The 27494-nt window shown below is 43.9% G+C and overlaps 2 protein-coding genes across 5 annotated transcripts in view; both read left to right on the top strand.

Annotated features, from left to right (window-relative positions):
* The window catches only part of ALDH1A3 (aldehyde dehydrogenase 1 family member A3), a 48075-nt gene extending 46455 nt beyond the window's left edge, over positions 1 to 1620 (top strand). Inside the window, exon 13 of the mRNA XM_077828000.1 lies at positions 1492 to 1620. Within this exon, the coding sequence (XP_077684126.1) occupies positions 1492 to 1564 (73 nt within the window). The 3' untranslated portion in view covers positions 1565 to 1620. The remainder of the gene's footprint in view (positions 1 to 1491) is intronic.
* An 8251-nt stretch (positions 1621 to 9871) lies between these two features.
* The window catches only part of LRRK1 (leucine rich repeat kinase 1), a 105744-nt gene continuing 88121 nt past the window's right edge, over positions 9872 to 27494 (top strand). Inside the window, exons 1-2 of one of the 4 annotated variants that reach the window (XM_077828354.1) lie at positions 9872 to 10000; positions 14760 to 14975. In XM_077828354.1, coding sequence (XP_077684480.1) covers positions 14909 to 14975 — 67 coding nt within the window. In that variant the 5' untranslated portion in view covers positions 9872 to 10000; positions 14760 to 14908. Of the gene's footprint in view, positions 10001 to 10098; positions 10199 to 13830; positions 13950 to 14759; positions 14976 to 27494 lie in introns of those variants that run through there. The other 3 variants (XM_077828355.1, XM_077828357.1, XM_077828356.1) reach the window with 3 other exon arrangements.

Raw genomic sequence — 27494 nt, forward strand, 5'->3', positions numbered from 1 at the left:
CACACAATCTATTATTAACCATCTCAATTGGCTTTGTTTTGGAAGAGAAATGTGTTCAGATGCTTGATTTGCTAAACAAGATGGAGAGTAAGGATGATGAATCATCCCTCCAAAGGATTATAAAGACCATGAGAAAATGTATAGCTTTCCTTTGCATGAGGGCCTGCCTAATTAGATAATCACATCAGGGCTTTATCCCCTGGCCAATGAAGAGAAAAGGGGCAAATCCCCCTTCCCCCCTCCCCGACCTGGATGTAATATAATGAATGCACCTATCATCCAGTTAGTTGTTCTATACTAACATTATCTGTTAGGCCACACACGACAAGTTTCCCCCACCCCCATATTTTATATATGTATATACAGTACATGCTTCCACACAGAAGCTTATTTTATTCTAAGGAAGAAGAGAGCAAGTGTAATTTTAGTTACTGTCTGTAATTTTAGTTAGTGTGCACGCAGTGCCTTTCCTTCTGCAGACTCCCAAAACGCTTCATGAATTCCACCAAGCTGGGAATTGAGACATTCCTCATGTGAATATTAGCCACTCAACTCTTGCTAGACTTGTATCAAAGCGCGTGTGCGCTCTCTCTCTCTAGAGATAGATAGATATGTATATAGAAAGTGCATTATGAGTAGGGCCCTACCAAATTCACGGCCATGAAAAATACATCACGGACCATGAAATCTGGTCTTTTGTATGCTTTTACCCTATACTATACAGATTTCACAGAGGAGACTAGCGTTTCTCAAATTGAGGGTCCTGACCCAAAATGAGTTTGTTGAGGGGTTGCAAGGTTATTTTAAGGGTCGGGGGGAGGGTGGTATTGCCACCCTTACTTCTGTGCTGCCTTCAGAGCTGGGTGCCGGAGAGCCCTGAAGGCCGCACCCAGCCAGCAGCAGCGCAGAAGGAAGGGTGGCAATACCGTACCAGGCCATCCTAATTTCTGTGCCGCTGCTGGCCTTCAGATCGGGGCTCCCAACCAGCCACCCCCGCTCTCCAGCTGCCCAGCTCTGAAGGCATCGCCACTGCCAGCAGCAGCGCAGAAGTCAGGGTAGCAGAACCACAACCCCCCCCCCACACACACAACGACCTTGCAACGCCCCCGACAACTCCTTTTTGGGTCGGGACCCCGACAATTACAACACCGTGAAATTTCTGATTTAAATAGCTGAAATCATGAAATTTACGATTTTTAAAATCCTATGACCATGAAATGTACCAAAATGGACAGTGAATTTGGTCGGGGCCCTAATTATGAGACAGGACGGGTCCGCTCTCTAGCTGCGATAAGTCAGCAGAGCGCCATTGGCTTTGGAGGACCTATGTTGATTTAAAGCCGCTGATGATCTGAGCCTGCATAGCATAGATAAAATGTAGCGATACTATGAAGTAGGACCTGCTGGGTGAAAGCAGCTGTCCTACATGAAAATGTGGTATGGTAAAAATGGCAAACGCAAGCGCTGTGATTGCTTTATTTTTTCTTTCAGTGGTGAATACGCTCTGGCAGAATATACTGAGGTGAAAACCGTCACTATTAAACTATCCCAGAAGAATCACTGAGAGAGCTGGAGGCCTAAAAATTCTGACACTCTGAATGTGACACGCAGACATGGGGGACAAGTTCAAAACATGGGGGAAGGGGTGGGGGGCGGGGAAGAAAACGGCACTTCTTTTTTTCAAAGAGAACTTTTTTACTCTGTAGAAACTTTGAATCTACTGGAATGCTCGTCAATTAGCTTTTGGAGACAGAATTTAATTGACCTATCGGCTGTTCATTCTGTGCCCTCGCATGCTGTATGCTGCATTCAGTGGACTAGTCCTTGGCTTTACATCAGTCTCTTACCAGTGACCAAACTTCTGGTCACACGGTGCTTTACAGGAAGTCTGCTTTTATCGTACCGTGGCTTTGAAGGCAAAATCACCCCCAATGCCATATTAGAGAGACCCAAGGCATCACTAGAATGGAATGCTGAAAGACCTGTGGACTTTAGCTGGTGTAAACCAACATAGCTCCATTGACTTCAGCGGCATTGCTGCTGATATAAGCCAGTATAATAGCACTGAAATCACAGGAGTTATATTGGGGTGAAGAGGAGAATTGAGCCCTATGGGGAGGGGGGAGTTTGTTTTTGTGGAAGGTTATGTAAAGCACTTTTATCTGAAAGAGTTGTCTTGGTCTCTCTAATACACACACATCCTCCATAATGGTGACAGCGTAGCCCCATTGACGTCAATAGCGGGTTTGCCATTGACTTCAGTGGGACCAGTTTCATCCTACATATTTAGACTGGAGGGGGAGGGGAACTTTTGTACCCTATGTATTGTGATACATGTACTCTACAGGTACTGAAAACAAGTCATTGACTCACCAACCTGTCTGGCTTCAGAAGAGTTCATACGGTGTATGATAAATCTTCACTAAGGCACTTTTCACAAGAGGATTTTGCACTGCATCTACAATAATGACGCCAGCGCTCCTGCCAGTCTTGTAGCAGGGCACGCACACTGCAGAAAACATCCATGGGATAGAAAACCAAACAGAAATCTTCCAAAAGAAACAGAAGGATGGAGAGACAGCGAGACCTGCGTCTCACTTCTCTGCCATCATCATTATCCCAACATGTGAATCTCATTTTGCTCAGCTGGAGCTGTTGAGCAGGATTAGTAAACTCTCCTAAACCTCTGTTTCCCCCCACCCCCAGATGAATGTAATTTAACAGATTTCTGAAAATATGCTATGAAAAAGAAATTGCTCCCAGGCCACGACTGTTATGCAAAGTTTCAACTGTCTTCATTCCATGGGCTAAATCACCGAGGATCTATGCTGGAGGAAGCCATTGTGCCACCTGTAGGTGGGCAGTGGTATAAAATTCCTGCCATGCTGGCAGTCAGGCCCCAAATTGGGTAGCACTGGCTGGGGAGGGCGATTTGTGGGGAGGGTGGTTGGAAGGTGCTCTGATTGCACAGCCAGTTCCAGCAAGGCTCTGTGTAGAATCCTCAACCAAGATCCAAGCTGAGGGAAGGTAGGTGATGGGCAAATACCCCACTCAGGCATCATAGGAGCAAATTGGCCTGAAGTGCATAACTCCTTTGTGTTGTACCTAGGACTCCTAAGGCAGCAAATGCCTGTTGACTTCATTGGAGTGCTCATAAGGGCCCTTTGTTGTCAAAGGGAGTTATGCAGGTGGCTAAAGCAGCAGTAGATCACAAACCCCAGAAATTAGGATTTAAAGTGGAAATGCATTGTGGGGCAAACCGCAAAGCTAGAGCCTAACCCAATATCTTTCTTCACCAGAGATGCACCTCCTGGATAAGTAAGAATTATTACCGTGCTGATGGATGAGGAGGTATGGAAGAAGTATGCGTGGGGCTGAACTCCCTTGTCAGTCACTGAATCTTGAAAGAAATTAGGCTTTTGTACTCCTTAATCTCTGATCACTCATAAATAACATACCACTGACAGCTGTACACAACTGGCTGGGGGGGGAGGGAAGAGTGTCTGCTCTCCCATGGATGTTGGAGGTGGGACTTCCACAGATACATCTCCCCATCTAAATGCAGAAGAGATCCCATGAAAGTCCAAATGGGAAAACTGTAAATATATTTCTATTTTTATAGGTTTCAGAGTAACAGCCATGTTAGTCTGTATTCGCAAAAAGAAAAGGAGTACTTGTGGCACCTTAGAGACTAACCAATTTATTTGAGCATAAGCTTTCGTGAGCTACAGCTCACTTCATGAAGTGATATGAAGTGAGCTGTAGATCACGAAAGCTTATGCTCAAATAAATTGGTTAGTCTCTAAGGTGCCACAAGTACTCCTTTTCTATTTTTATAGTACATTTAGCGAGATCTCAACTGTCTTATCAGACAAGCATTTTACTATTGCCAACTTACGTTTTCTAGAGCTACAAGCAAATGATCTGGAGGCAAGGTAAATAGTAAAATGAAACTGGAATAATAATAACCAATATAGCTTTCCGTATTTTTTTTTTGTTTGATAAACATCTTGGGGGAATGAAAACGTGACAACATCTGAAATGTACAATCTTTTTTAGCATTTGGTTTTTATATATAATATTTTCACCTCTTTTTTTTCCTCTCAAGTTAAACAAATGACTTAGTAATGTATTCTCTTACTGTATAAATCAGGGTTTGACTTTACACACTGAATTTTCTAAGTGATATATTAAGTAACATTAGCCACTAACATAAAATGACCCGTTAGAGGATTTATATTCTTCATTGCACAGTAATACTTTTCATATGAAATACTGCTTAATTTTTTAAAAATATATTTATAAATTAGAGTACAGTTAATCTAATGTATTTTTATAGCTGAAGGAACATGGAAATGCTATATGTGGTTAAACCTCATGTATATATTTAGAATATGGGTATCTTTTTTTAATATTAGCTTTTCAATTCTTAATAAAAATGTTTAACTTGTTGTGGTATGGTTTGTATAAATGTTACAGGTGCGATCTTTCTCTTTCTTTTCTCCCCACCCCCCCCACTCCATTATCATTCTGGAGCTGTCTGGAAGTTTACAAAATTTGGAATTTTGATTTTTGTGAACATTTTGGCTTGTTTCTGGACCAGCTCTCTTCATTCCTTACATGGTGTCCTCTGCTTCTTCCTCTCTCCTTTGTGCTTCTTTCCACAACTTCTCTCTAGTCCTGTCCAATCATTTACACCCTTGCATCACCACACACACGGCTTGGAAATGTTGCCACACGCTTTGGCCTTGCGTAAGCGCTTTGGGTAGCTGGAGCTTTAACAACCAGAGTACCTAGCCTACTACCCAAGATCCATATGCAAGAGTCCCAATGTCCAAGATCAAGTCTCAGATGAAAAGCCAAATCATGGTACCAGCTCCCCCTACCATTGCTACTATAGCGCTAGCCCTAGTCCCTGCTTGGGAGCCAGGGCCTTTATTTTTCCCTATCATCCTGTAGCTAGTAAGTGCCTGATAAAACAAAGCTCTTCCGACCCATTCCCGCTGCTTCTCCGTTCCATATACACGTCCTGCCCTACAATTTTAGCCTAAACTGCTTGATATGGCCCCTTTAAGAAAAGGTAAGCAACAGTGAGGATGTAGTGGGCCCACTCTTGCAGTAGCCTGTCATCCAGTAAACCTTCCATTAGAGGCAGTGGGTTTTGCCCAAATACAAACTGCAGGAGAGAGACTGGGATGAAACAAAAAAAACAACCCTGTGCTTGTGGGGGACATGGTTCAGACCTGGGTCTGTGTTTGTAGCAGGCTAGTGTGTCTGGCTCAGCCAGACAGGGTACTGAAGTCCCAAGCTGGCAGGGAAAACGGGCTCAGGGGTAGTCTTAACACATCAGGTGACAGCCCCAAGGGGGCCTCCATGACCCCACCCGTCACTGCGATCAGACTTGCACCCACTCACTAACTTTCCTTTCACATCATCTCTGAATTTGGCCTGTTGTGTCAAAATGTTTTTGTTTAAAGTTTTCGTGTTTTTTAAGCCAATCTCATGATTCGGAGGCAGCCGCAGGACTTTTGGCAATACTGATTGCCAGGCTCAAACACAAAAAAATCATGCATGAGGCCAGAAAAAATCATGACATTGGCATAAAAATCACAGGAATTATAAAAATAATAAATTCTGAATTTTTATTTGCCTTTATGGTTACAGAAGTGCATATATTTTTAAAAAATGAAATCTGAGTTTTTCATGCAATCGTAGAACTCCAGGAGGGGGGGCTTTCAGAAAAATACTAACTACTAGAAAACTTGTCTACATGATTCATCAATTCCAAAGACCGAAGGGTTCACTGTGATCATCTAGTCTGCCCTCCTGTATAACACAGGCCATAACGCTTCCCAACAATAATTCCTAGACCCTATCATTTAGAAAAGCATCTAATCTTTAATCTGGACTGGAGGGATGTCAATTTTAGCCCACACTAGCGTGTTGTGCACTATCTGATCCTGCTGGTGTGCACAAAAAGTTTCCTAGTGCGTGTTAATGTAGACTTGTTTTAGACAGCACTATGCACAGAACAGAACTTTTAATGCATGCCAGCAGGGCTCACAAGGGCCAGTTTGTGTGCGACATGCAAGTGCAGACTAAACTTTACACCCCTCTGGTGTGGACTAAAGCACTGTGCAGATAAGCCCTTAATCAAATTGTGAGAGTGGCCACATTAGCAAAGCGGGCGTAAAACACTGCCCAATCCCCTTATATACCTCTGTGTGCATGTAAAATGACACATACACATACACTCCCCTTTCTCCTCCCCCCACCCTCAACCACACACATACTCAGCCCCCTACCCATGCCCCTTTCTCCCCCCTCCTCCCCTCACACTCACCCCCCCACGCACTCCCCTTTCTCCTCCTCCCATACTCAACCACACATATACTCAGCCCCCCATCCATGCCCCTTTCTCCTCCCCCCTCCCCTCACACTCACCCCACACACTCCCCTTTCTCCTCCCCCCACACTCATATTCAGCCCCCCATCCATGCCCTTCTCCTCCCCCCTCCCCCACACTCACCCCCCCACACACTCCCCTTTCTCCTCCCCCCACACTCATATTCAGCCCCCCATCCATGCCCCTTTCTCCTTCCCCCTCCCCTCACACTCACCCCCCCCACAAACTCCCCTTCCTCCTCCCCCCACACTCAACCACACTCATATTCAGCCCCCCATCCATGCCCCTTTCTCCTCCCCCTCCCCTCACACTCACCCCCACACACACTCCCCTTCCTCCTCCCCCCACACTCAACCACACACATACTCAGCCCCCCCTCACGCCCCCTTCTCCTCCCCCCTCCCCTCACACTCACCCCCCCACACACTCCCCTTCCTCCTCCCCCCACACTCATATTCAGCCCCCCATCCATGCCCCTTTCTCCTTCCCCTCCCCTCACACTCACCCCCCCCCACAAACTCCCCTTTCTCCTCCCCCCCACACACACTCAGCCCCCAACCCATGCCCCTTTCTCCTCCCCCCTCCCCTCACACTCACCCCCCACACTCCCCTTCCTCCTCCCCCCACACTCAACCACACACACACTCAGCCCCCCCCCGCCCCCTTTCCCCCCCCCCCCCCCCGCTGCTCTCTGGATTGAGGAAGTGCTGGCTGCCCCGGCAGGCTGCGCACAGCCCTGGTTCCCCGCTCGCCTCTCTCCCGCCCCGCCGCCCCCCCGCGCAGCCCCAGCCCGAAAGTCGCTGTGGCCGGAGCAGCCGGCGGCGGCGTCCCGGCCCCGCACCCCCGAGCGGTGCCCCCCCCCTCTCGCAGGGACGCTGCCCCGCCGGGGGGAGACAGGAGGTACAGTGGCTTCGCGGGGTCCCCGCTGGGCTGCGCCGGGTTTCTCTGCTTCTGCTTCTTCCCCTTGCAGGCCCCGCAGCAGGGCTGGCAACCCCCTGCCCTCTGCAGCAGCAGTTTCCCCTTCGTGGAGGGGGAAGCCGGGGGTCTCCCTAGGGCGACCCAGGCCGGTAGTTGTCTGGCCCTCCTCACCATAGTACGGGCGCCCTGTTCCTGAATGCCCCTCCCCGCGCTGGCAAACACACCCCTGCCGTCCTCAGGAGCGCTCCAGCCGGGTGCTCTTGAAGGGCACAAACTGCATGGAAAAGGGGCTTGAAGTCGGTCCTGGAGGAGGGGATGCTGCCATAGGGAAGAGGAGCGTTTCCCCCCCCCCCCCGGCTGGGGACAGGGCAGGCCCTTGAAAGGGACCCAATGGGGCACACTGCGCTCCATACCTTTGCCAGGCCTATGGCGAATGAGGTGTGGCGCCTAAATAGCAGCAGGATAGTCACACCTGAGGTTTGAAGCGGCTTGGCCCTCTGGATGGCTTACATTGTGGCTGCTCTTTGGTAATCCGCAGTCAAGGGGACCCTGGTGGGGTAACCACTTTCCTTATAAAAAGAACAGGAGGACTTGTGGCACCTTAGAGACTAACCAATTTATTTGAGAATAAGCTTTCGTGAGCTACAGCTCACTTCATCGGATGCATACCGTGGAAACTGCAGCAGACTTTATATATACACAGAGAATATGAAACAATACCTCCTCCCACCCCACTGTCCTGCTGGTATTGTTTCATATTCTCTGTGTATATATAAAGTCTGCTGCAGTTTCCACGGTATGCATCTGATGAAGTGAGCTGTAGCTCACGAAAGCTCATGCTCAAATAAATTGGTTAGTCTCTAAGGTGCCACAAGTACTCCTTTTCTTTTTGCGAATACAGACTAACACGGCTGTTACTCTGAAACACTTTCCTTATCTTTGTTAGAGCTAGTTGAATAGCTTGCCCTAATATTGGGTTTTTTTCAGTGAAAAGTGGCTTTTTGACAAAGGGTTAATTTTCATGACCAAATGTTTTTCTTTGGACGTTTTCAGGTTTTTGTTGAAAAAACCAACTTTAGGGTTTTAATTTTTTTTTTTTAATTAAAAAGAAAAGTTTGTTTTTGCCAAAATATTTTTTTTTGGGGGGGGGGGAGGGCAAATCATTTCTTCACCCGCTCTCATCAGAATTTTAAAGATCGAATTTATTTTTAATCGTTTATGCCGGCCACATTGTTTGCTTTTCACCTGCTCTGAAAGAGGAAATTATACTCGTCTGTTTCGCCTTTTGTTTATTCTATATGTGTTTGTACAGAATAATAAAGACAGGCAACATATTAGATAGCACGCAACAAGTCTAGATCCCTTTTCCTTATGGTCTAAGGCCCCAAGCTTCCAGACATTTAAGCATATGGTTAATTTTACTCATGTAAAAGCTCACATTGATATCACTGGGACTTCTTATGTGAGTAAAGTTAAATACATGCCTATGTGATTAGAAACTCAGGGCCTGTCTCAGTCTGGTTCTCAGGAGAAATAAAAGAGTGAGAAGAGGTTCATGAAAAGAAAACATTTCTATAAATGTGGATTGTTTGGGGTCTTTTTTAATAGAACCTAAATTTGGGATCCATAAAGGAAATGTTTGGGTTAAATAAGTCATAAGCAGGAAGCTGTTGTCCTTTCCTGAAAGCTGGTTGTTGAAGGGAAATAGCCTATATTAGCTTTAAGGAAAAACTTCTTTTTATACAATCACCATTACAACAGCCATCAGGAAGCACTTGGGGCTCCAGAATAGAAACAGTTCACTTTTATAGTACAGAGTATTTATTATTATTATTACTTTCCACTAATATAGACTTCTCAGACAGTAATTTCAGAGTGCTTCATAAATAGTAATTAATCAAATGTTACTATGTGTCTGGAGGGAGATAAATAATATAACCACTTTGCAGATTTGGAAATGGATGCACATAGAATTTACCCGTGATTTGCTTAAGGTCACACAGCATACTTTTGTCAGGGGGGGAAACAGAACCCAGGAGTCCTTGCTCTGACCACTAGTTCTCCCTCTCTCTGCTGCTATGACCAGTGAAACAGTGTACAAATGCATTGTCACTTATCCGAAAACTTGAGGTAGATTCCCAATTTTGACATGTGTCACTTGCGGAGCACTTAAAAAAGTCCTCGACAAATGACTTAAGTTGAACGATGAGGTGCAATGTCATGGTATTGTGACAACTGATTTAGTCACATGGGACATTAGGAGAAAAGTGGCAATCCAGTGGAGAATGCAACAGGTACAAAGGGTTGGCCTTGAATACAAACTCTCTTCTGTTTCCAACTTCTGTTATTTTTTTGTATGTTTCTAACATTCTTTATCTAAATAAGCACTGGGTGCTTTATTTTTCACTCTGTCTGCTTTTATTACACGTGATGAGTGATATTAGTGTCTGCCAGCATGTCGTTGCAGGGCACTAGACTAGATGAGCTTTTGAGGTTCCTTCCAGTCCTATGATTCTATAGAAGTAATTGGATTCTATTTTTCTTCACAGAGTTTCTGGTGATCCAAGACCGCTGAGGATACATTGGCTTCCTATAAAGACCAAAGATGGATTGCTGTTTAGCAGGGATTTTGCCCTAACCAAATACCAAGAGCCACATTCTCTTCTTGTTGCCTTGGTAGGTATTAGAGGTATTAATACCGCTTCTGAGTGTGACTACATCCTCACACTGCTTCATCCACATTCATGCTCCACAATATTACCTTGTGAATACCTCTGACACCATCCCTGGTCTTGGATGTGGCATAACACTGTTTTCAAACGCATTGGTTTGAGCAAAGGACTCAAGATGCTATTCCAGTCTGCTCTTGACTTGGTGAGTAATCTTGGGCAAGTCATTGCAGTTCTATGTGCCTCAATGTACTTACCTACAAAATGGGTCTGATACATTCACAGGGGTATTGTGAGACTTAATGAATGTTTCTGAAGTGTTTTAAGATCTTTGGATGAAAAGGGCTGTGAATGCAAAATATTTTATACGATTTTATTTTAAAAAATTGGCAATAATTTCTTTAGCCTGTCTCTAAAAGTGAGCCATTTGCCTGCTAGTGAATCTTGAAGGAGAAGCTGGGCAGATGCTGAATGGAATCTAAATCTGCATTAAAATATATTGTTCCTTGCTCCTAGTCCTGCTGAGAGGAATCTCGCAGAAACTACAGAATCTTGTGTAACACCAGCCTGTCTAATAGTCAATAGTTACTATACATTCCAGGACAAAATCTATGTTATTGGAGTTAAACGTTGAGTGTATGTATCAGCATCTTAAGGGTAAAAAGCATTATAGTCGTGTTCCCCAAACCAACCATGACAAATCCAGGAAATTCAGGTTATACATAAAAGAAATTCAAAGGTGTTAAGGTATAGAAATGCATATGTAAAACATCCCAACAACCTTAGTTCAGTCTTGTATTGAGACCATGCAATAATAATATAATTATGGTTAAGGCATTTTGTAGTCTCAGATTCAGTGAAATTGATTTTTAAAGACACAGTGCCCTTCCCCCACCCCCTCATCCCCCAGGGTCACTATGGGAGAGAGTGACTGGATTAGGAGTTCCTGAAATCATGAATGGGATGATTTTCAAATATCTAATGGGCACTAAGTCCAGAAAATGAAAATTACTTTCCCCCATAATTTCTGAAATTGTGCGAATGTGTGCCATGGATTGTACTGCAAAGAAATGCCACATAAGTCTGAATGTGTGCTGGAAAGAACTAGTCTCTGCTCTGCTCTGCAGATTCATGCTTGATGTAACTCAGTGGAGTTATGATCAAGATGAATTTGAGCTGTGATCAGAGGTGGATTTACTGTGAAACAAAGAGTGCGGTGGCACGGGGCCCCCAGTGACAGGAGGCCCCCCAAAATGCAGGACGAATCTCATCTGACAACCTGCCCTCGGGTCCCTGCCAGCAGCGCAGCAGGGCTCAGGCAGGCAGGCTGCCTGCATTCAGTGGCTGGTGGCCAGTGGCCCCATGCTGCTCCCGGAAGCTGACGGCTGCTGGCACGTCTCTGCGTGCCCCTGGTGGGGCGGAGGTGGCTCCACATGCCGCCCCTGCCCTAGGCAGCCCACGGAGACCCGCTCTCCGCAGGGGGCGTGCAGAAATGTGCCAGCAGCAGGGCTAAAGCGGCTCCCTGCCTGCGTTGCCTCCCTCCCTCCGCGCCGCACCGCTCATGGAGCGACTGGTATGTCCCTGCAGCCCCTGTGGGGGGGAGGGGGGTGTCCCCGCACGTTGTCCCCTGCCCCGAGCACTGACTCCGCAGCTCCCATTGGCTGGGAGCTCCAGCCAATGGGAGCTGCAAGGACAGTGCCTGCAGGCAGCAGTGCGCAGAGACCCCCGGTTCCCCCCCTCACCTAGGAGCTGCTGCCAGAGGGGTGCGCCAGTCACTTTGGGAGCTGTGCCACCCAAGGTAAGTGCCGCCCCCCGACCCCTCCTGCACCCCAACCCCCAGTCCAGAGCCCACACCCCACACCCAAACTTCCTCCCAGAGCCTGCACCCCTCACCCTTCCCACACTCCAACCCCCTGCCCCAGCCCAGAGCCTGCACCCAAACTCCCTCCCAGAGCCCAGTCCCCTGCACATCCTCCTGCACCCCAACCTCGTGCCCCAATCAAGGTACCTCACTTTATTGTCATTTACGTCCTATTACTTATAATATAGGAGGAGGATGAAGAAAAAAAGAATGAAAAATGGGGGGTGGGGGAGATAAGAGAGAATGTTCTTTTTCTTGGCTGGGTCTCAGGGGGGTCCCCCAAAAATGAAGCTGCGCACAGGGCCCCACTAACTCTAAATCCGCCACTGGCTGCGATGTCAATCGTTCAACCCTGCAGAAATATCACACACACTAAATCTTGGACTGCAGGCATTGGAAAGCAGAGAACCCCCGTGTTAATAGTTTGCAAAATGACATGCTCTGTTATTCGGCAAATATTTTTGCTATTTTAGTTGTCTTAAAAAACAAAACAAACAAAACCCCTAAAGTTGTTTGTCCCATCATTGTTGGGTGGTTTCACATGAAGTGACCCAAATTATCTGCTGATTTAATAATTCCCATGTTGGTCCTTGAAAATAATGGACTAGATCCTCTTTATAGAACAAAAGGGAGGAGTGGGGGTGATCAGGTATTTTCCACTGAATGCATCTGATGAAGTGAGCTGTAGCTCACGAAAGCTTATGCTCAAATAAATTTTTTAGTCTCTAAGGTGCCACAAGTCCTCATTTTCTTTTCATGGAGGTTATGGCTCCCTGATCTTCAAGGCCTGATGCCACTTAGAGCTGCCGCCAAACATCGCTAGGTTATGCTACTGATGTGGGGTCCTTAACAGACCATGTACCAGTTGAGGACTGGCATGGCATAGCATAGCAGGGCTCGGCCGTGCCTCTTACCTGCTCCAATGATACCCCCTGCATTGGGAAAAGGGCCAGAGGTGCGGGGACTGGCTGCAGTATACATGCATCAGCAGAGAGTGCAATTCTACCACAGAGAAACACTCTGCTGGCCACTTGCAGTTGGGTTACTGCTCTTTTCACCCACCTCAGTGGCACACAAGAGACATAACCCACCTAGTGAATCTGGCCCTGCTCTCTGTCTACAGGTTTACAGGGAGTATAATCCTGGGTCAGCCGCAATATAGACCATTAGAATTAAATGATCACTGCAATCGGATCTGTAAAAAGGTGAACTTGTCAAATCAGACATGTGCAGGGTAAGCAAACACTCCCTATCTTGTAATGACTGGCTAGTAGAATTTACCATGTCTAATTCCAAAGCAGGTCAATCACATTGTTATTGGCTCACGCATGTACTCCCACAAGCTGTAACATATTTTACTGGCAACCAAGGAGCACACAAAAATGCATGTCCTAGCTTTGAAAGCATCAAAAAATTCGATTCAATATGACCTTTAAAATCTAATATGCCACTGATCCACATAGCCTTAGGGCAAGCAGTAGCTGGAATGGGCATTTGGTCTTTGTTGCCAGACAAGCTCCGCAAAGTGGGGATCACTAGAAATTGCATTTGTCTGTATGGACATAAAGTAGGACCAGACTCAAACCTCTGCATAGAAATGAATCACTTGCCATTCACAGGTTTTGTAATGCATTGCCAACTGGACTTAAAGTCCTGTGAAATGAAGGAGGAATGTGAGGAAGCGGAATCCAGATCCGTTGAAGGACGAGTGTATTTTGTACTGCCCTTGCTCTTAAACCCCAATTCAACAAACAGCTCTAGTTAGTAAAGCACTGAAGCATCTGCTTAAGTCTCATTGACTTTAATGGCACATAAGCACATACTTAATGTTAAGCACATGTTTAAGTGCTTTGCTGAATTGGGGGCTTCCTTTCATGCCTTTGATGGCATGCAGCAGACATGAAAGAAATGGATTAAAATCTGATCTTTTTAGTGATGCTCTGTTACATTAATGAAATAATTTACATACTGAAAGTGAAAGCAGAAAATAAAGGAACAAAGTATGCTAGTTGTGTGCATACTGTAAATGCCACAGCAGTGTTAGACAGGAGACTTTTAAAAAGAGAGAAAATTTCAGAGACTCGACTTTAAACAGGTAAGAACTTCAAAATTCCCTGGGAGAGTGAGACAATCAATGCCCTGGTCATTGCTAATTTTGCAGGGTGGTTAAAAGAAACGAACAATTTGTAGCTCTTGGAAATCAAATATGGCTCCTTGGATATGTTCCTGCAAAATGTTGTTTATTTTGCAATGAAATCCTTGTGCATTACAGGTCTAGATACAAAGTTTGTGCTCTTCTTTTCCCCTTGTATTCTTTCCTTCCATAGAGGATTTCCCCTTTTTGGTAACCAGAACAGTATTTGTTGGGGGTAATATGGAGTTTCTCAAGTGCACTCTTACTGGGATCCACAATTTCTGCTTAGATTTCGACTTCTTTTGTGACTGAAGATGGTTCTGAAGTGGAATTTCTTTAGGAATTTTCAAGAATTCCCACCAGCAGGTATACACCACTTCAGTGCTCAGCCTTTACACTAGCCCACTGAGAGTCAGAAACTAGATCTGCATTCCTTATCCAAAATATCCCAGCTCTGACTGTAGTCTCTTTAGTAGTTTTGGCTGAGAGAAATTGAGACTAGCCCCCTTTTTTTAGTGTGGAGACATTGTCACGCTATTTTGTTGATTCACGCTATGGGTAGCTAAAGTATTATATAATAAATTGTATTTACACTGGCATGAAATGAATGCACTTTTGCAAGGTAATGTCTAGAGAAGCACGTTTTGTATGTGCAAAGGAATAAACATCTTGCCATTCCCGTGCTGGGATGATTTATGGTGTTTGCTTTTTCTTTTCTTTTCTTTTCTTTTCTTTTCTTTTCTTTTCTTTTCTTTTCTTTTCTATTTAAAGCAGGGCAGATGGTGTTTCTTCATGACTGTGACAACTAGCAGTGACTCCAATCCTGCACCTGGAGAGATTTCGTTTGACTTTGACAACACCATTTAATTTTAAATGCTGCAGAAAGTTGGCTTATTGAAACTTCGCAACTGCAGCCCAGAATGTACTGGTGCGTGGGAACTGAGGAATCCGCTGTTAGCCGAGAATGCAACATGGAGCACCAAAATGGTAAATGGAACAGCTGTTTCTTTCCTATTTGGAGCAGCAGTAAATATTTAGACTTTGATTTTTTGAAGGTGCCCAAGGGACTTAGGTGCACAGGTCCCATTGGAATTCAATGAGATTTAAACACCTAATTCCCTTAAGTTGCTTTGAATATCCAAGACCATATCTTCAAGAATCTACAAAATGTAACAGTTAATTTTATTTGCAAGAAGAATGACACGTATCTATTAATAAAGAAGGAACAGTGTTCCTTACAAGTGGAACTAGTCAATATTTCTATCACATACCATTGATTCAAAAATGTGTTATGAGGTTCATAATTTTTAGCACATGAATACAAATGTGCTGCCAGCTATTGATGTAGTATGTGCTCAGGGTACCAAAGCTTTTAAAATCAGAGCATCATTCCTAAGGCTGAACAGATCCTGCTCCTATTGTACTATAAGCTTTAAGTCAGCAACTACTGATAATTTAAGGTTAAAAATCCGTAGCATGGATTAGAAAATTTGTGTTTATATAATAATATTTTGAATCCATAGGTAGAAATCCTTCTTTAAAAGGTGATGTATGTTTCAGGTTAGTTTCTGTTGTTGTGATAATTTCTTCTTCAAATATTATATTTGTTACCAAAATTGTCAATCACGGGACAATAACATTAATTTTCTCCAAGTCAAAAACAGTTATGTCTCAGTAACAAGAACCAGTCTTTGGCTTATTATATTAGTGTGTTTTCCCCCATAATAAACAATTCATAAGGAGGCAGTCTTTGCGTTAGAAGTGTGGGATGAGGTGTTTTTGACGCTGGGTAGTGAGTAAGCAAAGCTCAGAAGAGGCTAATGTTTTAGCAACCTTATTTTGGATTTTATCAGCAACTATGAAGCAATGCCTGATACTTTATTCAGAGGCCTTTTTACCTTTATCAAAGACATTTCGCACCAGTGTCACACAGAGCTCCGGGAACTCTTTCCTTTCCCCGTATGTATTATGATTATTTTGTGGTGGCTTTTTTTTCTATATTTAAAGCTTTATCTTTGTACAGTGATCAGGAGCTCTTGGGAATAAGGATTAAATCTGGTATTTGCCTTAAACTGTTAATTGTATGTCTAAACTCTCTTTCTGGAAATCTGAATTCATTTCTGTTGGCATACTAAATTATAAACCATGAGAAGAATTTTAATCTGCTGTAACTATTAGCAGACTTTAATGGATCACCAACAGTTTTAGCCTGTAATTCTGATTTGACAGATTTTCCTCAGTGTTTCAAAGAGAAGGTAAATAAACAAGTTTGTCTGTGTGTAAATAATGAGGTGGGAAGGGGAAAAAAAGCTATAAACTGTTTTTCTATTTAATGATAGAAAAGAATTTTCATGAAGAAGCTGGCTTTCTTCATGGAAATTTTTATATTGCTTTGTTGTGTAAAATGAGCCGTAAGTTACAAGTAACATGTAGTGTACAAAGCACACCAGTATAACCACTATACATAGAATTGTGTGTGTAAGAAATTGTAGGGATAGGGAAGATTGGCCATGTGGTATTGAGGTTAGGTTTTCAATCATGTACTACTTCAGGAAGTTTGCTCCCTGTGTGTATGCTGTATGTTTTTAAACTTATTTTGGTTAAGGATTGCTTAGTTTCTCCCAAGGATGAATTATGTCAGCTAGTCATTCCACTCCTTAGATTAGATGGTCCTTGTTCGCCATTTGGATTTACTTACCTAACTTGAATGCTGGAATGCAGTGAGTCATTAAACCTTCACATGTGAATGTATTGTTTTCATGCTTTTCATGCAGATGGTGTCAGCTGCTTTCATTGTGCACGAACCACTGGGAATAATAATAGGCCATAGCATCTCATCTGTAAATATCAGGGATTCCAGTAGAGGTATTTCTTGTAGTCCTGTCATCTTATGCTGGGATCCAATCAGCTCTCACAAGCTGAGCAGGGTAGCTCTGGTCAGTATATGAATGGGTGGCTTCTAACACATAGTGTAATGGTCTTTTGGTTCAGTAACTGGCTACTGCATCCAGGAGGGTACTGGAGGCCATGTGCTGCTGGAAGCCCCTTCTGTCAGATGAGAAATCACACTTGTGTTCTGATCACTTACCAGCCTTACAATCCTAGGCCACTTTTCATGAAAGCTGAACATTGGGGCAGATCCTCAAGCTGGAGCATATTGTCCTAGCTACGTTGACTTCAGTGGAGCTGTGACAAGTTAGACCAGCAGAGAATCTCTCCCATTCTGTGTATCTAAGTTCCCCCTGCAGTTTAAACTTGATATGTTATTCCTGCCCTAACTTGTATGCTGGTTTTGTGTCCGGCTAAACTTCTGCTCTACTCCCGCTCTGAGGTAGCTGCATTTCAGTGGTATGTGAAGTGCTCCCTATATAGCCTTTGCTACCTCCCAGGGATGTTGCTAAGCTTAATTAGCCAATGTCTGTAACACACGGTGGGTTCCTCAGATGGAAGGCATTATAGAAGTGCAGAGTAATATTTATTGTTTTTTCAGCTGTCTAAATAATTGACTCACTCCCACCCCACCTCTGCTTCCCCTCGCTATTACACATTAATATCATGCTTATTAAAAGAAAGCATTGTGACCCATATGGGGCAAGTGTAGGGATATGGGGGATATTCCTGCCTTTTGTGAATCAAAAGATCTTTATCCTTATTGAAAAGTTCTATAGAATTTAATGGAGATGAAACCAAACGGGATTTTGCAGCAATTCAGTAGGGTTCTAAAGAAGTTACTCTACAAATTATATAATTAGAATTAGTTCCTTTCTAGAGTGCTATTTTTTCTAATTTTATAGAATTTTGTAGCAGGGATATAATTCTCTATTAAATTCTATGGGATGATTCAAGAAAGCTACAGAAAGGTAATCACTGTTGATTGAATTCATCAGGGCTCTCCTTTGAAAAATACTTAGTGACACCTCTGTTGGTAAAGCCTGTCTAGGTGCAATAATAAATGTGGTCCTGAGCCCCCGAGTGGCCAGGATACCTCTGTATGATGGTTTCTAAGGGGAATTGGGCCACACTACAAAAACATTGAGAGAGTCTCTTCCTTGGTTTCAGTAATGATTAATATTAAAGAAATAATAATGATCGCTATCATAATACTTTTTATTTCCATAGCAACTTTACAAAAATTAACTAATTAAACCCTTACAACCCCCCACTGAGACAAGTCTGTACAGTAAAAGGATCATGCTGCCCACCACTGGAATTCATCAGCTGTCCAATGGCACAGAGACACATTGCATTACAGTATAGGGTAGGAGCTGAAGGAAAAAGAACATAAATTTGCCCTGCAGATTTAGGTGGCCAGAGCATAATTACATGAGTTGGAATTCAGAGCGGCCCAGAGGTTTAATGCCCTTATGTCTCTTGAAAAATGCAAGAAGATCTTTGATTGACCATGTGTGGCCCAATCCACCTTTTTATTTCACCTGAAAGGTAGCATTCCTGTCATTACAGAGGCGCCTACAACCATGCTAGGGCATTAATTCAGAACTGAGGGCTGGTCTACACTGACAAGTCAGGTTGACCCAACTTCATAGCTCAGGGGTGTGAAATATCCACACCCCTGCGCGACATAGTTAATCTGACCTAACCCCTGGTGTCGACAGCAAAGTGTTGATGGAGGAATTCTTACATCAACCTAGCTATTACCTCTTGGGGAGGCGGATGAACTAGTGTGATGGGAGAACCCATCCTGCCACTACAGCGAGGGTCTACACTGAAGCACTCTGGCAGTGCTGCTGCATTTTAAGTGTAGACACAGCCTGACTCAGATGAAAATGAGCTGCCTGCACATCACCAACCCCACTTCCTGCATCACGGAAAAGTCTTTCCTGTAGGTATCCCATCCAAGCTGTGACTCACCCTGACCTTGCTTCGCTTGTGAGATCTCGCAGGGTCATTTTAAGTGGCTTCCTCATGAAATAGTTAACTCTGCAAAGCAATTTCTCGGAGAAAATTTCGCACACCATTAGATAGTAACTACTTTTGGTTACTTAGTAGCAGCATAATCCATATTTGAACGGCTTTCCTTGAAGAAGAGGCCCCCTTCTCCATCTCTGCTCTGTTTGCATTGGGGGTCAGATTTGCAAATGTGGAAGAGAGACTCTGGTGCCTTAAGCAGCCTTTGGCTCAGCCCCTTTTCTAGTGGGTAGGTGCCCCCATCAGTCCCGGCCCCCTCACTAATAGCAGGTGAGAGGCTGAGCTGTCCTCTCCCGCTGAAGCACACTGATGGGAGAAGGGGGCAGGGGGCAGGAGAGAGAGAGTTTACAAAAAGAAAAGGAGTACTTGTGGCACCTTAGAGACTAACCAATTTATTTGAGCATAAGCTTTTGTGAGCTACAGCTCACTTCATCGGATGCATACTGTGGAAAGTGTAGAAGATCTTTTATACACACAAAGCATGAAAAAATACCTCCCCCCACCACACTCTCCTGCTGGCAATAGCTTATCTAAAGTTATCACTCTCCTTACAATGTTTACAGTGTTGCTGCCCGTGCTGTTTCTGCAAATTTAAACCACTAGTCCTGTTAGTCTGGCACCAACTTTACATCAGTTTAGAAAATAAAAGTCTACAGCAGCAACTAGTGACTGCCTCCTAGCAATAAAAATAGCTGAAGTCCACATAACCCTGGGCGTTAACATATGTGATGCCTCCAGATTAGACCTTTGTTTTTATTTCTGGAAAATTCTGCCTGGTTGACTGTGTTTCCTTTAATGTCAAGGGCAGGGACTTGCACTTATTACTGTGACTGTTTTGTTGGTTTTTTGTTCATAAATCTTTACTGCTGAATGATTTGGGGGGGGGTGGGCGGGGCGGGGCGGACACAGGTTTTGAAGTTCCATGAACAGTAGTGGATCTAAATGTTCTCTGTGTAACGTTTTACAAGGAGGAGTTATGCCAGCAGAAAGGGGTCATGGTTACAGCACAGGACTAGGGGTCAGGGCACGGGCATTCGAGACCCAGCCAGGTCACGATGCACTGAATAGCCTTCAGCAAAAGGCTCACAGTTGCTCTCAGCTTCCCCATCTGGAAGAGAGGGTGGTGGTGTGAGGATGAATTGGATGCACTTGGGGTGGGCAATGCGCTACAGAAGCACTGTATGTAGTGTTAGTTTGGAGTTTATGGAATAGGAATGAGAATAAACGAATCATGAACTTTTTTTCTTCCTGCTTCTGAATCTGAGGTCTTTTGGGGCAAACAGTGAATCAAAAATAATCCTACAAGCAAAAAAACCAAGTTGCTATGTGAGCTGGACTTATTGTGCATGCCCTCCAGAAACAGAAGTAGGAAATGGCAAGCAGAAATAGGAAGTGCCCTTACACAGCAGTAACCAGGTTTTATTTTTAACCCTCTTGAAATGTAGACCATATACAGAAGTGGTGAGATTTGGTGGAGGCCCAAAAGCTAACAGAAATTCAGCTTTGTTTAGAATGCATTGAGATTGCTTGCTGTCACATAAAGATGCTGTGTGATACCAAGGCAGCACATTGCACATTCACAATTATCTTGACCAAGATTTTCAAAAAGTGACTAGTGATTTTGGTGCCTCAGTTCTTTGACACCTTGAAGGGGGCTGATTTTCAGAGGGCAGACGCTCAGCATATTCTTAAAAAACAGGCCCCTCCAAGGTGTCTCAAGGTGGGTGCCTAAAAATGATGGAGGCATCCAAAATAATGAGTCACTTTTGAACATCTTGGCCTTTGTGAGTAGGACGCATCTGCGATTACACTCCTAATCATTGCTCAGTGACTTAGCCTCGTTGGTGCTGTACGCTTACAGGGGCCGACATTTATACAATAGTGAGCAAAGCGAAAGAAAAACAAAAAACAACTATTAGCGGTAGATTGGCTCTGCATCTCTTGAACCCGTGCCCCGCTGCAAAGAGGAGAGACATGCAGCAGGGAATCAGGAACATATCCACAAAACTGGAGAAGCCGGCAGCCTCCTGAGGGGCAGGAAGCCAGGGGCAATGAAGGGAAGGGGGTTTGACTAGGAGCCAGGCACAGGAGCTAGCAGGAGCTGGACCTGGACATGTTGCTCTGATAAGGAGGCACAAATAGAGCAACAACTCATGGAATATAATACAACAGTTCATGCAAGCGAGGGAACTATTCCTCACCCAGTTACTGAAGACGAGCCGATTAAGACAATCGAAATTTAGTAAGACAAACAGACCAGGTGAGCATCTCCTTCCAAATCATAACCTAGGTGTTACAAAGGATCCAGTTTACAGAAGCCAGATGCTCTCAGGACCAAACTGAGACTAACTTATGCTGGCTCAAAATGTATCTCAGTGACTATAAAGCACATAATGGTAATGCAGAGAACAAATCCCACCAGCATGCGCATGAACTGGAAGGAAAACCAGCTGATCTTAAAATAGGAGTCTACTGCTACACATGCTGGATAATATAACCTGGTCCAAACCCACACTGTGAAGAAAGACACTGTAAAAGGAATGAGAGGCCATGGAAGTGGACGAGATGGTAAAGAGGATAAGTAGAACCTTGCAAAAAGAAATACAGATGTCCACACTGATTCAAACATATCCAAGAGCATCAATAGTAAATTCTTTGTAAGCACCGAGAGGATAATAGGGTGACAAGTAATAGCCGACATGGATTTGTCAAGAATAAATCATACCAAACCAATCTACTTTCTTTCTTTGACAGGGTTAGTGGCTTAGCGAATGGGGGGAAGCAGTAGACGTGATATACCTGGATTTTTAGTGAAGCTTTTCACACAGTCCCACCTGACATTCTCATAAGCAACCGAGGGAAATGTGTTCTAGATGAAATTACTATAACATGGGTTTAAAACAGTTCAAAAATTGTACTCAAAGAATAGCTATTTGTGGTTTGCCATGTTCACTGAAGGTAGGGCAAGAAGTAATCCGCTTACTCTGCAGCAAGAGAGATTTAGGTTAGATATTAGAAAAAACTTTCTACCTATAAGGACAGTAAAGTGCTGGATTAGGTTAACCAGGGAGGTTGTGAAACCCCCATCAATGGGGATTTTTAAAAACAGGTTACACAACCACCTGTCAGGGATGATCTAGTTATACATGGTCCTGCAGGGGAGGATGGACTAGATTAGTGGTTCTCAACCTTTCCAGGCTGCTGTACTCCTTTCAGGAGGCGGATTTTTCTTGTGCACCCCTTGTTTCAGCTCACTTAAAAACTATTTGCTTAAAAAATTCAGACATAAAAATACAAAAGGGTCACAGCTCAATGTTACTGGAACATTGCTGATTTTCTCATTTTTAACATATAATTATAAAATAAATCGATTGGATTATAAATATTGTACTTACATTTCAGTGTATAGTATATAGAGCAGTACAAACAAGTCATTGTCTATATGAAATTTTAATTTGTACTGACTTAGCTAGTGCTTTTTATGTAGCCTGTTGAAAAAAATCTAGATGAGTTGATGTACCTCCTTGAAGACCTCTGCATACTCCCAGGGGTACACATACACCTGGTTGAGAACCACGGGACTAGATGACCTCTCAAGGTCCCTTCCACTCCTACATTTCTGGGAGCAGAGTCGACTGAGCAGAGGGTACAACTCCAAATACAGTTGTTTTACTGCTTGGGGAAAGTGTGATCTTTATTTGGGCAAGAAGAAACAAGACTTCCTATTTAAATCCTTAGTTTTTAATATAATATACAACCAATACATAGGAGTTCAAGCAGCCTGACAGAAGTAATGGTAACAATATAAGGGAGGCAATTGGAAAACCTTTTGCAAACAGGACTTTTATATAAATGGGTCTTAAATGCTCTTGCGAGTATGTGATGATAAAATAGTTGGGGGACAGGGTTCAATCTGATGAAAAACAAAATCACTGTCCTTAGTTACATCATGAAATTACTAATTGCCTGGCGTGTGTGCACATCCAACACTTACAATCGCGATCATGGCTACCATTTTGCCAATAGTGTTGTAGATACATTGACACGTGCAAAAGGAATTGTGCTGAATAGTTACTTTTCATAATGTCAAAAAGACTATATAGGCCTGTTCCAAAGCCCATTGAAATTTACGGGAGCCTTTACACTAACTTCAACAGGCGTTCGGTCAAACCCTCAGTGATGGTCAGAGCCATTTGGTCAGATTTTTTTCTTTGAAGGCCAACTTCACTAAAGATGCTACCAGTGTTTTGCTCTTCAGAATACAGCCAGCCCAGAGGAAATGTTTGCAGTGCAGAATGGGGTGGGATTTTTGTTCCATCCTGTTCTAAATTTTCTATAATAGTTTGATTTTGTATTTATATTTTGATATGGTTCGAACCTGTACTTCATTCCAACTCAAAGGAGGGTTGGCTGATCTGAATACTAGGGAAGGGCATTTAGGCCCTGATGCTGTAAAGAGACCCTCACAGGCAGACCCTGCAATCAGCGTGGTTCTATGTTGGTACAGGTGTCTTTCCCTGAGTGCTGTCACAAGAGTCCTGCTGTTTGGAGGAGTGGGAGCTTAGTGCAGTTAATAAAAACAGCTAAACCCATAAACCTAAACTGTACCCATGACGTTTATTTTTACTGTATCTAGCCAAACTTTTAATGACTTTGTGATATAAAAATAAAATGGAGCAAACAATGCAAAGTTAAAGTCTGATTGGTTTAAAATAGCTTTTCCATCATAAGAATAGCAATGCTGGGTTTTTTGGGGGACTGGGAGGGGTCACTATGTAGCTGATTTGGCAGTCTTTGCAAACCCACACCTCCCCAGAGTAATACTTAGAAGTGACATCCACCTTCAAAGAGCGGTGGAGGTGTTAACTAATTCAGCCCCACGAGCGAGGCAAGAATTATTGTCCCCATTTTGCAGATGGGGAGACTGAGATGGAGAAATACCATGACGTGCCCAAAGCCATAGCATGTGTTGGTTGCAAGAGCCAGGGTTAGAACTCAGGGGTTTACTCTCTGCCCTGTGTTCAAGACTCCCAATTATGCTGACCTCCACTTTAAATCACTGGGCCACATTTTTATGCTCAAATGCTGTTGGATTCTGCCCAATTCTAGGACCACTTTTCCTCACCCTTAATCTGTATCATCTGTAAGGTGTAGATTTCATAAGACTGAACTCTTTATGTCAATTGCTTATTAATGTGGTTTATCAAGGACTGTGTTGGAATCACAAGCAATCACTGTGGTGGGGTGTTTCCTGGAAGCAAGGTGATGTGAGCTGTATCTTGCTGCCTTAGAAAGCAGTCTGTTTGCTCTCTCTCTGTTTTGGGGTTCTTGTGTGTTATCATGGAGTTTTCTACAAAATAAAATGGGGTTACACTGCAACCTTCCAGCAAGAGCATTTGTTTTTATCTAACTTTTTGAGTATATGCCATGAACATATCAACTAATCCCTGGGATACATGAACAGAACTCTCATTTAAATCCATTGGAGTCATACACATATGTGTAAGAGGGTAGATTGTGTCCATGAGCAATTTCCCCCCCTTTCTCACTGCCTCTTTGTGGTTTCATTAGTAATGCTGACCTACTGGTGCTGTCTAGGGATTGATTCCTGTTGCAGAATGAAAAATAAGGAGAATTTTCCTTCCACTTGGCAGTACCACAGAAATTCTTTCAATATGACGTATTTCCATACATTTGGTATAGGCTGGGGCAGGCACATATCATAGAATCATAGAATATCAGGGTTGGAAGGGACCTCAGGAGGTAATCTAGTCCAACCCCCTGCTCAAAAGCAGGACCCATACCCAATTAAATCATCCCAGCCAGGGCTTTTATTATTAGTACCTTCCATCGAGCGCTCTCGTGAAGGTGGGATTTCCCTCTCTGCTTGTGTGTTCCTGTTAGCAGTAACATAGCCACCTACATACAGAAAGGGAAAAGTCTGTTCTCCGAGGAGTTTAAAACGCTGGGTTTCTAAGGTGCTTAGCTGGCACAGGCAAAAGAGCTTTTGCAGTGGTTAATCTGGAACTTTGGATGTCTGGGTTCAGTTTTCTCCTCTGCCACAAACGTCCCATGTGACCTTGGGTAAGTCACTTAGTGGCTCTGTGCCTCAGTTTCCCATCTGTAAAATGGGGATAATAGCACTTCCTCCCTCACAGCGGTGTTTGAGGAGACTGTGCTAACAGAGTACCTCATGAAGACTTGTACTGAAATTGTACTTAGGGAACGTTAAACTCCACCTTTCCCTTCATTTTCCCTGCCTTCTTTTTTGTATTTTAGACTTCAAATAGCCAATAAATGGCTTGCAGTGTGACAGGGCACAATCTCAGAACTCACTGGGAAAAGCTCAGTGAAAACTGTCCATAATCCCTTGCTGCATACAGTTGCAAGTTCTGGTAAAATAATGAATAATGAAGCAGGGCAGAGATTCAAACTTAGAAAGGAGAAGTCTGGATAAATTTAGCTCAAATATTCTTGGTATGTTTGTGGTTCCTGTGGAATTTACACTGCTTCATGCTTTAATGATTGCATTATCGTTTAGAAAAACTGGCATCACTGACTGGACAAAACTTTACAATTAAGACTCTTTAAAATTGTTTTAAATGATTCACCTGGATTTCTTGTTTTGGAGTTACTCATTCCCCCCCTCCCCCCTTCTTGGGGAAGGAGAGTTTGACTATAGATTATTACTTAATTGAAAAGCCACAAAGCTGGGTTTGCAAGGCTTAGAGCTGATACACACTTCAGTATGATTATCTACCTTACATTAAAAGTCTGTCTAGGGAGTAAGATTCAAAGGGAAAGCTGGTTATCACTTCAGACAAGAACTCCCCCAGAATCTGTCTCTCTCGCATCAAAGATGTTCGAAAGCTTTTGCGAAAGCTTTTATTTTTGCATCAAACGGAATTTTTTTAAACACTAATGGACGGGATCCCCTTTCATATCTCAAACATAGCTCCATATTGTTAACTAAAGTATAGCTCTCTGTATTCAGCCCACCGTTGTGGGTGTGATTTTTCACTGCCTTGCATCTTGAGTACTCTTCCTCACCTGGGCAAAGTGAGAATAAAATGCTATCACATCTGAAGTCTCCTTTGTCTTTACATAAATGGTAGCCATTTGCACCCCTTTGCACTCATTGGGCCAGATCCTCAGGCACACTGGATTTGTGTTTAGCACACATTGGTGGGAGGGTGGATATAAAGTGGCTTTCCTGTTTTGGCCCCTGGTGCAATTTAGATCAGCCTCTAGGTTGCTCTGAGTTGCACTGGCTTGTAAAGGTCTCTTAAGGCTCTCAGCTCATTCAACCCCCTCCCCCTTTAAATTATACCAGTTGATCACTGCATTACGCTGTCAGTATACTCCATGGGTGAAATCCTGACCCCATCCATGTCAGTGACAAAACTCACATTGACTTTCCTGGGGCCTGGATTTTACCCCATATATTTTGCAAGATCAAAGTATATGTATTTCCAGCAAAATACACATAGTAGAAGTTTGTTTGCTCAGTGGTAACGCCTCCCTCCCAGTGAGAGAGAACGTGTGTTTACTATGAAAACAAATAGTTGTGTTCCCCAGTCCTTCTTTCTTCCTTTTTGCATACACAAGCATCTCTGGTACCTAAACTTTATCACAGACTAAGGGAGACATTTTTTGTGGGAACCGCTTGCTGAAATTTTGGCTGCACATCACTTGTCTCAGGACCAATGCTGCTTATCTTGGATATTGCTTGTGGATGTTTGACATGCTTTCCACACTTTTCAGTCCATTCAAAGCACAGCTGCTAAGATAAACTTCCTTCCATGTTGTTCTCTCCATACCCACCTCTCTGAGGATCTGATCCAGCTTCCATTGAAGCCTATGGAAAAATTCTCATTGAAGAGAGGAGCAAGGGGCGGGGGGGGGGGGGGGTCGTGCAGGGAAGAGGCCATGCAGGAGCAGGGCCTTGGGGGAAGGGGTGATGTGAGGCCAGGGGCTTGGGGAAAAGGGGTGGTGTGAGGGTGGGGCCTTGGGAGAAGGGGCGGTGAGAGGGTGGGAGCTCCAGGGGAAGGGGCATCTTGGGGTCAGGGCCTCAGGGGGAAGGGGCAGTGGAGGGGCGGGGCCAAAGTTCAGGATCTGGTGGCCACCCCACTTTTAGGGACCTTCTGCCATTCCTGCCCCGTGCTCCCCCAGTGCCCACCACAACCACCCCTCGTCTGATCCTCCCACAAGCCCGTAGCCTTTTCTTCTGCTCTACCCCAACACATGGAAGGAGTATCCTCTCCAAACAAGCTTGTAAAGCCGCTAACCCTTCTTCAAATTCCATCTCTAGGCTTGCTTCTATTGTGAGCCCTACCATCAATGGCTAAGAGCTATGTGAAGGGCCAGCAGGGATTGGTAGGATAGTTGAACCATCTATCGCATATATAGGCCCTAATTCAGGAAAGCAATTAAATATGTGCTTAAGTCTGACTGAAGTCAGTGGGACCTACTCACATGCTTAAAGCTATGCTTAAGTGCTTTCCTGAATTGGGGTCATCATCAGCCTATGGAACCCCATGTTCTTAGCGTTGTGATCTCTTCCCCCTTTCCTCATATTGT

This window comes from Eretmochelys imbricata, chromosome 10, assembly GCF_965152235.1.
Source record: "Eretmochelys imbricata isolate rEreImb1 chromosome 10, rEreImb1.hap1, whole genome shotgun sequence".
In the NCBI taxonomy this organism is placed as follows: Eukaryota; Metazoa; Chordata; order Testudines; family Cheloniidae; genus Eretmochelys; species Eretmochelys imbricata.